This window comes from Pongo abelii, chromosome 18 (genome assembly GCF_028885655.2).
Source record: "Pongo abelii isolate AG06213 chromosome 18, NHGRI_mPonAbe1-v2.0_pri, whole genome shotgun sequence".
Lineage (NCBI taxonomy): Eukaryota > Metazoa > Chordata > Mammalia > Primates > Hominidae > Pongo > Pongo abelii.
Window position 1 is genome coordinate 80,768,453 of NC_072003.2, and position 13,582 is coordinate 80,782,034.

At 40.8% G+C, this 13,582-nt stretch overlaps 1 protein-coding gene across 3 annotated transcripts in view; it reads left to right on the forward strand.

The window, feature by feature from the left end:
- GAN (gigaxonin) overlaps positions 1–13,582 on the forward strand; it is a 75,234-nt gene that overhangs the window by 38,655 nt on the left and 22,997 nt on the right. For all 3 annotated transcript variants that reach the window (XM_002826681.5, XM_054534191.2, XM_063717369.1), the window contains 7 exons: positions 693–1,043; positions 3,085–3,302; positions 3,520–3,641; positions 8,201–8,313; positions 9,492–9,641; positions 10,676–10,812; positions 11,051–11,179. In XM_002826681.5, the coding sequence (XP_002826727.3) occupies positions 693–1,043; positions 3,085–3,302; positions 3,520–3,641; positions 8,201–8,313; positions 9,492–9,641; positions 10,676–10,812; positions 11,051–11,179 (1,220 nt within the window). The remainder of the gene's footprint in view (positions 1–692; positions 1,044–3,084; positions 3,303–3,519; positions 3,642–8,200; positions 8,314–9,491; positions 9,642–10,675; positions 10,813–11,050; positions 11,180–13,582) is intronic.

The following is a 13,582-nucleotide window of genomic DNA, read 5'->3' on the forward strand; positions in this document are numbered from 1 at the left end:
GCACTGTGAAGTGGGTGGAGAAAGAAGCATTAGTCAGAAAATTGAAGAAAATTAAGGAAAAGTAGATGTTCATAATGAGAAAAAAAAAAAAACACCCTTGTATTAGGGATTTATTCCAAAAAGTAGTTTTGAGACCTAAGTGTATCTGTCTGTGAACCAAATTGCACTGCATACAGTGTTCTGGGATGTGGAATGAGGCTTCTGAAACACTGGAAACCCGTCTCCCCTCAAGGGGTTAGCATTCAGGCTGGCATGCCATTTAGCAGAAGAGTGAACTTCATAGGTTGGGAGGCAAGATTTTCATCAGTTCTGATGCTGGTACTTAATCATGTTGAATTTACCATAGAATGCAGAACTTTCCATTTCCCAAGCATTTGAGTCATTAAGGTTTTTCTCTGAATTACAGAAGTGAGCAACGTGGACAGTTCACCCTAGAAGGGTTATTGGTGGTTGACATTGGTACAGCAAGGGCAGAGCTGGGAAAAGTTAACCAAGCACACATTTGCTTATGTTGGTGCCTTCCAACTCTTGGAAAAAAAAAAAATGCTGGGTTAAACCATATGAAATTGCCAATATTCGATTGTCTTTGATCTAAAATAAATGGAAATTGCATGTGGCCCAAACTAATAGATTAGTGGTTTGGGTTTTAAATGTACACATTCAAATATAAGATAATTATGCTACTTTTTTAGATCAGGCTAAATGAAGATACAATCCAAGATGTTGTTCAGGCAGCTGACCTGCTACTACTGACGGACCTTAAAACCCTGTGCTGTGAGTTTTTGGAAGGCTGCATTGCTGCTGAGAACTGTATTGGTATCCGTGACTTTGCACTACATTACTGCCTCCATCACGTTCATTACCTTGCCACAGAATACCTGGAGACTCATTTCCGAGACGTCAGCAGCACAGAAGAATTCTTAGAGCTGAGTCCTCAAAAGCTTAAAGAAGTGATTTCTCTTGAGAAGTTAAACGTTGGCAATGAAAGATATGTCTTTGAAGCAGTAATTCGATGGATAGCACATGACACAGAAATAAGAAAGGTACCTGTCATTTATAACATGGTCAAATTTGCCTTTTTATTTCTTTTTAATTCAAATTTTAGTTGTTTTATTTTTCTTCTTCAACATGAAAGACTTACGAAGCAGCAATCTAAAAGATACCTATAAAACATGTTCCCCTATATCATGAAAGCAGTTGGTTTTTCAGACCAGTCTGCAAAAGCCCATGCCACACAATATATCAGTGAAAATATTAACCCTTGTAAGGAGCGTAATATCCTTTGTATGTTGTTTTTAATGGGAAAATGCATTTCAAGCTTAAGCTGGAGATTATAGAAACGCAGTATCCTCACCCTTGCTCTCCGCATCCTGACCTACTACATCACTAGGCTAACCTCTGCCAGGCCTCAGGTGCCTGCAGCAGGCAGGGGGCTGGCACGTGGATCACTGGCAGGGGTGGAGGGGCATGGGCCTGAGGAGCTTCAGGTGTGATTGACACCATGCAGGAGAAAGCAGGCAGGCTGTGGAGTTTGTGTGGCAGTGCGGTTTCAAGAGGGAAGGTTCTGGGAGTGACAGCCTGGAAAGAAGGTCTTAAAGAATATCAGCCTCTAGATCCAAATTGTGAATACCTTGGAGGAAGGAGCAAAATCACAGGACTTGAGGGTTTTGAGGGGGCAGAGAGTCTCAGTCTGTCTCCCAGGCTGAAGGGCAGTAGCCAGAGTGGCATGATCATAGCTCACTGCAGTCCCAACCTTCCTGGCTGAAGTGATCTTCCCACCTCAGCCTCCGAGTAGCTAGGACCACAGGCGTGTGCCACCATGCCTAGCTAATTGTTTGATTTTTGTAGAGACAGGGTCTCGCTGTGTTGCCCAGGCTGGTCTCAAACTCCTGTGCTCAAGCAATCCTCCCACTCTAGCTTCCCAAAGTGCTGGGATTACAAGTGTGAACCACCATGCCCAGCCAGGACTTTATTTTTAAGTCTGATTATTATAAATAAGACACTAGCTGCAATTACTGTTTTCAAAATAAGAAATAGGTGTTAGAGAGTGGATCTCAAAATGTATAATTGTACTGTTAATTGTTCTTGTAAGTTAAAACTGGACTATTAAATTTTGATGATTATCTTATAATTTTTTGAATTCTGTAAGCCCGGAAGTATGTCTGTTTAGAAACCATATTTGTAGTATTGGTTTTAATTGGGACAGGTAAGGACAGGTAGTGTTCTGCTTTCCATGTTAGTTGGGGAAATTGGTAAAGGAGATAGAAAAATGAGAAAAATTTCCTATGTGCTCCCACTCACCAAGACCACAGTGGGACATGCTGCTCCTCGCCAGCTTCCGTCCTGCCCTTTTCTTGCCTTAAAGCAAGGGAGATGCTTAAGGTTGGCTGGTTGCTGGGAAAACGAGGCAGTTCTTTTTCCTTTGGTCAGTTTAAACTTCATGCTGTAAAGACAGTTGATTTTTAAAACTCACAGTTTTATTTTACATTTATAAAATACTTTCATCAGTTGGTTCAAATTTAGTGATTGAGCAGTAAAAGTATATAATTCATATTAGTCGTGTTAGATATTTTTGAACAGTAATTACTGCAGAAATGATTATGTAGTACACAGGTTTTTTTTTAAACTTTGGCTTTTGTATATTTTTCTTGTATTATTAATGTTGATGTCTAAGTTTACCATATTGTATTGAGCTATTACTGTATATAATATTTGTATAAACATGATTTAACTCATGGCACATCCAAATGTGTGAAATAAAGCAAATTATAGCTGGTTCTTTTCCTGTCTTTTCCTATTGAAATGGGAATCCTTTAAGGTGTAAAGGAAGCTGCTTGAAACTTTACAGTGATACCTCAAATAAACTGATCATTTTTAAAAATTAAACTTTTACTTATCAAGACTCTGGGAAGTAGACAGTTAGGGCCAGCAGAAGATATTCAAGCAGCACCAGTGTGTCTCACTTGCCTGGTAATAACCTGAGTGTTAACAGTTTGTTTTCCATGAGGTGGAAAATGTAGATTCTAAAAATGATGTATTGCATTTTCCATTGTTTTCGCCCCATCTTTCTTCCCTCTTCTGCAGGTCCACATGAAGGATGTTATGTCAGCTCTGTGGGTTTCAGGGTTGGACTCCAGTTATTTACGGGAACAGATGCTGAATGAACCATTAGTACGAGAAATTGTCAAAGAGTGTAGCAATATACCGCTCAGCCAGCCGCAGCAAGGAGAGGCGATGCTGGCCAACTTCAAACCCCGGGGCTACTCCGAGTGCATCGTGACTGTTGGTGGAGAAGAGAGAGTGTAAGTATGAGGTGGGAGTTCTTTGAAAAGTGGTATATGGGAAGAGGTAGTTCCATGTAAACAAGAATTCATAATGCTTTTCAGTATCTAAAGCATAATTACATTCGATTTTTAAAATGTTTTAAATATTCTTTAGTAAACTAAAACTAGTGATGGTTACTTATAAAAAGAACTGTATGAAGCACATTAACTACTGATCAATTATTTACTTCCTTAGTTCACGGAAACCCACAGCAGCGATGCGATGCATGTGCCCTCTCTATGACCCTAACAGGCAGCTTTGGATCGAACTGGCCCCTTTAAGCATGCCGAGAATTAACCACGGAGTTCTCTCAGCAGGTACCGTTCTGTGGCAAATTTTCCTTAAACACCAGATCAAGTAATGTGTAATCTCAAGGTTTTACAGAATGACTCAGAGCCTTTTAAAGATACAATTTTATTATCTCTACATGACATTTTTAGTGTAGTTCTAGCTTCTGAGACCGTGGTTAGGAAAACCGTATTTTCTGTCAGTCCTTATTATCCCCATATCTTCAACACATAGCTGCTTCTAAGAACTACTGGAGAAGCAATTACTTGATGACTTAATGTCAGGAGAGCAAACTTCAGTGATGCTTACCACTAAGTAGCTGTAGGGCCACACCTGGAACACAGCGTTTCTTTGCACCATGGTAGTCCCATCTTTGAAATTCATGCAGCTTAGAATTACAATATGTAATTATATAAAATATGTTATATAAGGCCAGGTGTGGTGGCTCACACCTGTAATCCCAGCAGTTTAGGAGGCTAAAGTGAGAGGAGCCTAGGAGTTCAAGACCAGCCTGGACAATGTAGGAGAGACAACTGTCTTTACTAAAAATCAAAAAAATTAGCCAGGCATAGTGGTATGCACTTGTTGTCCCAGCTACTTGGGAGGCTGAGGTGGGAGAATCTCTTGAGCCCAGGAGATCGAGACTGCTGTGAGCCGTGATCACACCACTGCATTCCAGCCTGGGTGACAGAGTGAGACCCTGTCTCAAAAAAAAAAAAGAAGTTATGAGACTTTAGGAAATGCTACTTATATAGGCAATGGCTTAAAGTTATTTACTATGGAAAATGCTTTACTTGACCTTTACAAGTTTGAAAACTGCTCTACTTTATCCAAAGCTCTCCCTTAAGGAGCTGATAGAAAAGATAGCCATTGAGGCATTGCCTTTGCTGGCTGCCTTTCTTTTCGCTGTGGTCCTGCCCCCTTGTCCACCTGATAAGTGTCATCTCACGTCATTCTAATTGTGGTCAGCAACCCTCCTGCAGTCCTTATTTAATTGTGTTTGCTTGCCCAGCAACATTATCTTTAAAATTTTATTTTTTATTTTATTTTTCTTTTTAGAGATGGGATCTTGCTATGTTGCCCAGGCTATAACATTTTTAAAGCTATGCTGTACCACAGTGTATCACACAGATGGCCAAGGCTCTACCATAGTATAGAAGTGGAGTCACTTTATGAGTTCCAAAATTATTAGTTATTGTCTGTAATGAATTGCTGGACAGAGTAGTATAGCCTGCAGGATGTAGGTCTAGCTTCCCTGTTGCATCTCTCAGAATTAGCTCCCTTACATTTCCCCCCAAAATATATACACATATTCCTAATTTTCACACATACACATCTGTCACAAAGGCTTCTATATCACTAATAGTTGAAAGCTTGCTAGAGGGATTGGTGTTTCAGAAACCCAGCAATGGAAGGAGCAACTGTGTACAGTGGAATTGACGGAAACGGAAGTGAGTGAATGAAGAGGTCCTTCCATTTGTGCAGCCTGCGTTGTTTCTTTTTTTTTTTTTTGCCTTTTTAAAAATTGATTTTGACTTTTTTGTCATTCAATTTTTCTTCTCTACCAGTTTGGAACTTAAATTCTTGTTAATAGTCCTTTAGGAAGATTACCTTAGAAATTACAGCCTGTCTTAAGTTAGCAAAGTCCAAAGTTAGTCTGTACTTGTGTTCTCTTCAGGAGAGTTTTTCTTCATTTTCCATGTTCCACATTCTTACGGTATTAAAATGCATTATCACTAATAAATATGTATAGTAGATCCCCCTTATCCATGAGGGATGCATTCCAAGACCCCCGAGTGGATGCCTGAGGCCACAGATAGTGCTGAACCCTGTACATACTGTGTGTTTTTACTATACATACATACCCATGATAAAGTTTAAGTTCGGCACAGTAAAAGATTAACGACAATAATAATAAAACAACAATAACAATATACTGTAATAAAAGTTGTGTGAATGTGTTCTCTTCCAAAATATCTTGCTTTACTGAACTCACCTATTTTCGGATTGCAGTTGACAATGGGTGATAAAACCACAGAAAACAAAACTTCAGATAAGGGGTAGCTACTATATACACAATATGTCTTTTTTTGATATATGTTGGATGGATGGATGGATGGATGGATGGATAGATAGACGGATGGATGGACAGACAGACAGGTAGATAGATGATTGATAGACAGGTAGGCAGGTAGGTAGGTAGATAGTGTTCATTTAGATTGCCACTTTCGTTCCTCCTTCTTAACTCCTCAGACTTTCCACCTAGGATCATCTCCCTTCTCTCTGAACTTCGTCCTTTTGAATTTCCTTTAATATGGGTCTTTTGGTGGACAACTCTCAGATTTGATTGCCTGCAAATGTCATTATTTTGTCTTCATTCATAAAGGATATTTTTGCTGAGTATAGCATTTTAGCTTGATATTTATTATTTTTCAGCACATTGAAGTCATTCCACTGACTTCTGGCTTCCATTGTTGTTAAGTCAGTGGCGAGTCTAAAAAATCTTTTCTCTGGTGTGTATTTAAAATTTTCTTATTGCTTTCCATCTTTTTGTCTTACTGTGCTGTTCTCTTGATTATTGTCTTTTGATTTATCTTTTCTCCTTAACTCTGATTAATCTGCTATTAAATTTATCCATTGATTTTTTTTAAATTTCTACAAATTCTTGTCTTTTTACTGGAGAATAACTTAATCCACCATTACCTTCAAATTCTCTCTTATTTCTATAGTTCCCTGTTACCTGGAGTTATCTTCCAGTTAACTTTTATTTTTTAAACATGATAAGCATTTGTTTAAATTCTCTTTCTTTTTTAAATAAATTTTAGACTTTATTCTTCATCACCCAATTTGAAAAAAATCATCTTTCTGGTTACTATAATATTTGAAATCTTTGCAAGACTATTTCCTATGATCTGCTTCTGCTGGTCTTTTCTTAGAGTCTAATTTTTGGTATGTCTGATATCTGTGGCTGGATGCTGCTCGTTTATTAAACATTATTTGTAGCAGCCGGGCGCAGTGGCTCACACCTATGATCCCAGCACTTTTGGAGGCTGAGGCGGGTGGATCATTTGAGGTCAGGAGTTTGAAATCAACTGGCCAACATGGTGAAACCCTGTCTCTACTAAAAGTACAAAAAGTAGCTGGGTGTATGATGGCATGTGCCTGTAATCCCAGATATTCAGGAGGGTGACTCAGGAGAATCGCTTGAACCCAGGAGGCAGAAGTTGCAGTGATCTGTGATTGCACCACTGCCCTCCAGCCTGGGCGACAGAGTGAGACTGTCTTAAAAAAAAAAAAAAAAAAAAGTCGAAAAAAATTATTTGTAGCAATAACTTTCTGCCTTAGATGTCCTGGGATGTTAGAATCTAAGGCTTAGATTAAGGTCCTTCTACAGAAGTTTTACATTTGTTTCTGCCAGTTGCCTGAAAACACTACTAATTTGGTATTAACTGTAAATTAAGTTCAAGGCTTATGATTTCCCAGATAGCAAGGAGATTTAAATCTGAGTACAAATTCTGGTTGGCCTTCATCCTGACAGTGTAGAACTTTAGAGAGGATCTCCTGCCAGAAGCCACATTTTCTGTGGACCTGGAGCTTAAACTTCTGTCTTTTTCATCCCCAGGACAAAAGGTTTAAATTTTCCTAGATTGGAAATGCCCTCAGTGTAAAATGGTTTTCATGCTTGATAACCTCTGTAGGTCCTAATTTTCCCTTCAGTTTTGCCTTGTTATCCTGTTGGCTTCTCCTCTTCTAAGAAGACTATTATTGTTGTTATTTTTGAGACAAGATCTCACTCTGTTGCCCAGGCTGGAGTGCAATGGCATGATCACAGCCCACTTCAGCTTCACACTCCTGGGCTCAAGCGATCTTCTCATTTCAGCCTCCTGAGTAGTTGAGACTACAGGTAAATACCACAATGCCCGGCTAATTTCATTATTTTTTGTAGAGATGAGGTCTTGCTATGTTGCCTCCTATGAACCTCCTGGGCTCAAGCAGTCCTTGTACCTTGGCTTCCAAAAGTGCTGAGATTACAGATGTGAGCCACCCGACCCGGCTAAGATTATTTTTTAAACATTTTATCCAGCAAATTAAGTGTTTTTTTGCAGAAGAATAACCTAATACACCATTACATGAAACTGGAAGTTCAGTTGCTCTTAGATCCTGTTTTGAATAGAAAGTGCACATAGATGCCTCAGATCTGGGTATTCCTGGGGTCTTGAATGAACAGATGTGCGCTGTGGTGCAGAAGTTGTATGAGAATCCCAGAGGCTGAGAGGGAATAGAAGAGATGAACTGAGATGGCCCAGAGTTGCCTGGTGTCTGAGCAGGTGACGCCAGGCTTCCTTTTTCATTGTAGGGTGTTGGAAATCCACTCAAAGACAGTAATGAGTAAAGCAAAATGGTCAAAGTGAGTCACAGGTTTGGCTTCATCACCAAGGATCCAATGGGATGTGATAAAAGTCCTGAATCCAGAGAGAACATTGTTGTCGTCAGGGAGTTTCTTCAGATGTTGTTTCTATATATGCTATGGCATTTATGGCTGTTGAAGACTCACATTTCATATTTGTGTTTCCTTTGATCTTTGCAGAAGGATTTTTGTTTGTATTCGGGGGCCAAGATGAAAATAAGCAGACTCTTAGCTCAGGAGAAAAGTATGATCCAGATGCAAATACATGGACAGCATTGCCACCTATGAACGAGGTAAAACACTGGTTTGGTTTGTTTGATGTGTTCTCTTTCCCCTTAGCGCTTCTGTTTGTTTTGTGTCTGAGTTCAGGGAAGAAACGGCAGCCCTGTCAAGCCCCCTGCCTCATTGGCTCCAACCTCTCCTTCTAGTGCCCGGCTCTCCTCCCCTTCCTGGTCCTCACTCATTCTGGCTTCCGTGAGTTCCTGAAATCTTTCAGGAATGCCCTTGCCCCAGCCTTCGCATTTGTCCTGCCCTGTGCAGATGCCAGTGTGGCCTGCCCCCTCCTCGCAGCACCTTCTCAGCAGGCCTCCCTCCTGCCTCTTAGCTTTCCTGTCCCCGTCTTCATACGACGTCTCACCATCTCACGGACCAGGCATTTAAAGTTTTTCACATAAGCTCTTTGATGGCAGAGAATTACGTGTGTTCTGGTCAGTATTTCATTTTCAGGACTAGAATCATGCTTGGCACATAGGGTTCACTACGTAAATATTCATTGACAAATGGACATGAAACACCTAGGGCTTCTGTGATCCCAAATAGCCTTGGCCTGACCCTGTCCTCCACAGCCCTTTCTGCCGTGGTTTATACTAGCCTTTCCCACGTCAACTTGAAAACACTGCCCATTACTATGCAAAAATAATTGTATTGAACCAGAGGTAACAGTTCATTTTCTTGTTGTGAGCTATTATGGGTTAAAAAGTGAGGATTTTCTGATGAACTCATCATGTATTTCATAACCTTGTTTTGAGAAATGGCTTTGGCCTCTCTGGCTGTTGTGCTGGAAGAGTGGGCTGCTAGGGAAGCCAGAAATCTTTAAGAAGCATTACTGGAGAAATGGTTTTGAACGTGATACTTCCATGCTGGAACACTGGGAAAAAAGATTTCTCTAATTTTTAAAAATAGTTTCAACTTTTATTTTAGACTCGGGGGTACATGTGCAGGTTTGTTATGTGTGTATATTGCACATTGCTGAGGTTTGCAGTAAGATTAATCCAGTCTCCCAGGTACTGAGCATCGTACCCAATAGTTAGTTTTTCAGCCCTTGCTCCCCTCCCTGTCTCCCTGCTGTAGGAGTCCCCAGTGTCTGTTGTTGCCATCTTTATGTCTCTCTAATTTTTATTAAGTATATGAATATCAGCTTTCAATATGATCATTGGCCTTGTGTGTTCAGAGATGGCTGATGTCATTTCAGGCAAGACATAACTTCGGAATTGTGGAGATAGATGGGATGCTGTACATTTTGGGAGGAGAGGATGGTGAAAAGGAGCTGATTTCCATGGAGTGTTACGATATTTATTCTAAAACCTGGACAAAGCAACCTGATTTGACCATGGTCAGAAAGGTGAGGACTGCATTTTGTGGTAACTAGTTTGTGTACACATTGGATTTTAAACTTAATGTGTCTTCATATCCTGAATAAACCTTTAATATAACTGATAGTGTTAAAAGAATTAACTTTATAGAATTCTGTCTTTATTGGTAGTTTGCCTTTACTGTCATCAGCCACAGACCAAGATAGGAAAGTGAGCGTGTGTGAGAGTTTACCCTGGTTGTGGGCCCCTGTGCAGCACTGCTGTGTGCCAAGCTCCACATTTGAGTGCACAAATGGTGCAGCAGCCACATCTTCCCAACCTATTTTCTTTCTGTCTTTCCCTCTCTTACTCTCTCTCTTTCTCTCTCTTTCCTTTTTTTCTTGAGAGAGGGGGTCTCACTCTGTTGCCCAGGTTAGAGTGCATTGGCGCCATCTTGGCTCACTGCAACCTCTTTCTGCCTCAAGCAATCCTCCCACCTCAGCCTACTGAATAGTTGGGACTACAGGTGTGCACCACCACACCCAGCTAATTTTTGTCTTTTTAAGTAGAGATAGGGTTTCACCACATTGAACTCTTGAACTCTTAGGCTGAAGCAATCCCCCATCTCTACAAAAAAGTTTTAAATAAAGTTAGTCAAGCACAGTGGTGTGCACCTGTAGTCCCAGCTACCCAGGAGGCTGAGGCGGAAGGATCTGTTGAGCCCAGGAGTTTGAGGCTGCAGTGAACTATGATGGCACCGCTGCACTCCAGCCAAGGCAGCTGAATGAGACCCTGTCTCTAATAAATAAATAAATAAAAATGAGGCTTTTGAACTTCTTTCACTTAGTGAAATAGTATCAGATGGAGTAAGAGCTCCTTTTCTGAAGATTAACAATATGTGTCTTACTTTCTCTTCTCATTTTAAAGTCCACTGTTGTAATACTGAAAAGCACCATCGTTTTACTGTTTGAAATCAAACCCCTTCCTAAATCTCTTTAAGTATGCCCCGAACAGGTTAATATCTATTCACCTGACCTGGAATGAGAAATGTTGCCTCTCCCCCACCATTGTTTTCTGCTTTCAGATCGGCTGCTATGCAGCTATGAAAAAGAAAATCTACGCCATGGGTGGAGGCTCCTATGGAAAGCTTTTTGAGTCTGTGGAATGTTATGATCCCAGGACCCAGCAGTGGACTGCCATATGTCCACTAAAAGAGAGGAGGTACATGGCTGTGGGGTGGACTTTGTAGATTCCCTTGCTGTTCTTTGGGTTTGGAGCCCCTTACCCTGCCTGGCTTTTGTTCTTTTCTTTCAGAGTAACCTTTTCTTTGACTTGGCATTTCCTGAGAAAGGAAGGCCCACGTAGTAATGCTGCAGAGTTAAACCAGCATAAGAGGAACGCGGGAGTGAGATCCCATGTTGTACAGCTTGTGCCTCATATGCTGTGTGTGGCCTTTCAGGTTTGGAGCGGTGGCCTGTGGAGTTGCTATGGAGCTGTATGTGTTTGGGGGAGTCCGAAGTCGTGAGGACGCCCAGGGTAGCGAGATGGTAACTTGCAAGTCCGAGTTCTACCATGATGAGTTTAAAAGGTAACTAAGAATGGTTTCACGTAGCTATTGCAACTTTTTCTTTGTGCTTTCAGTTGTATTTTAGCTTTGTTTAGTTTTGTTTTCAGTCACTTTATTAAATTATGGATTTAGGAGATACGTCTAATGCATACTAGATATTTATTCAGTGACTTCACAAGTGCTAGTAACTTAAAATGTCTCTAAATAGAAAATATCTCTAATATGTAGATCAGATCTTGACAGTTGCTTAAAATCATTTATTGGCTCCCTATAGCTTTTAGAAAAAATTTAAAACTCCTTAACTTGTTGGGCATGGTGGCTCACACCTGTAATCTCAACATTTAGGGAGGTAGAAACTGAAGATTGCTTGAGCCCAGGAGTTAGAGATTTGCCTGGGCCACATAACAAGATCCTGTTCTCCAAAGAAAAATAAATAAACTCCTTAACTTAGCATATATGGCCTTTTGTGATATGGCCTTTGCTTTTTCTGCTACTGACCCAGATACTTTATACTGAGCCACTTTCCCCTGCAAACATGTATGGTTGTCTCAGCTCTGTGTTCGTATGCTACTTCTTGCCTAAAAGCTCCCTTCCCGGTGTCCATCCAGTTAGCTTGGCCTTTTTCAAAACTGCTTAGTTATCAAAACCTAGAGAAAGCCTCACGCCTCCTAGTCTGATTTTTAATCCCTTCATCTATGATTCCATGCACTCCAGACAAGTCTCTCTGGGGTTGTAACTGTTAACTGCAAGCAACTTCAGGGCAAGGTCCACCTTCGTCAGCTCTGTATCCTGGCTTCCAACATCCTACCTGTCTGTATCAGATGCTTAGTAAAATGTTGATTAAGTGGCTGAGGCTTGATGTCCGAGATTCTTAAAACCTTTGACAAGTGCCACGTATGTCTTGTAGAGTAGATAACATCCTTCTCGATGTCTTCTCTCTTTCCTCACACATTTTATTGTAACCACTGAACAGTATTTTTATTGCAGTAGTATGTTTAAATCCTAAGGGGAAATTGCTATGCTAAACGTAATTTTATTAGAGTAGTTCAGTCGTGTTACCAGAAGAGGGTGCCATAACATAAGGTTTAATTTCTTGCTGTTTTAGATCAGGGCAGACAGTGAGCAGTTACAAAGATGCTGCAAATGCATGTAAATGCTACCTAACTTGTATTTTAAATTTAGGATATTTGCATAGCCTTCTTTTCTAATTACAGGAATAGACTATCTTAGGAAAATTTATTAGAGAGCAGCTTAGAGGATACTTGCTGTGGTAGGGGCAGATTTTCAGACTTCTCTACATTTTTCCTTCGTTGATACATGACTGGGAGGGCCGATTGCCCAAGGGATGAAGTCTTTTTTTTTTTTTCTTCTTTTTTTTTTTTTCTTCTTTTTTTTTTTTTGAGACAGTCTCGCTCTGTTGCCCGGGGTAGAGTGCAGTGGCATGATCTCGGCTTACTGCACCATCTGCCTCCCGGGTTCAAGCGATTCTCCCACCTCGGTCTCCCAAGTAGCTGGGACTGCAGGCGCACGCCACCATGCCTGGCTAATTTTTGTATTTTTAGTAGAGATAGGGTTTCACTATGTTGTCCAGGTTGGTCTCGAACTCCTTACCTCATGATCCGCCCGCCTCAGCCTCTGAAAGTGCTGGGATTACAGGCATGAGCCACCGCACCTGGCCTATCAGGTTGTTACATATTTGTAGTGGATAAGCTTTTAATATAACTATCACTTGCTTTAAGTTCATGATAATTAAACATAAGACTGTTGTTCCTTCTTTGCTATTTAAAAGCGCTTCCTGGCCAGGTGCAGTGGCTCCAGCCTATAATCCCAACACTTTGGGAGGCCGACATGGGCGGATCACTTGAGGCCAGGAGTTCAAAACCAGCCTGGCCAACATGGTGAAACCCTGTCTCTACTAAATGTACAAAAAAAAAAAATTAGCCAGGCATAGTGGCACGTGTCTGTAGTCCTGGCTATTCAGAAGGCTGAGGCATGAGAATTGGTTGAACCCAGGAGGTGGAGGGTGCAGTGAGCCGAGATTGTGCCACTGCACTCCAGCCTGGGCAACAAAGTGAGACCCTGTCTCTAAATAAGTAAAAGCACTTCCAAATAAAATTCATGTATGTTCAGTTCCTTATTTCTAAGCTCTCTGATGTTTGTAAATAGAATGAAGAAAGCTGTTAATTTATCTTATCAATATAAGATTCCAACATGTTTAGATAACATTAAACACACATATAATACCAAATGCCATGTATTTATTTAATCTTCAAAACGGCACTCTGAAGTGCGTGTAGGTACTGTTACTATTCCTGTTTTCCATGTGAGGAAAGGGTGAGTGATGTGCCCACAGACACACAAGGAGCAAGGAGCTGAGGTGGGATCTGAACTGAGGCGTTCTGGCTCCAGAGTCCACCTTTTCAA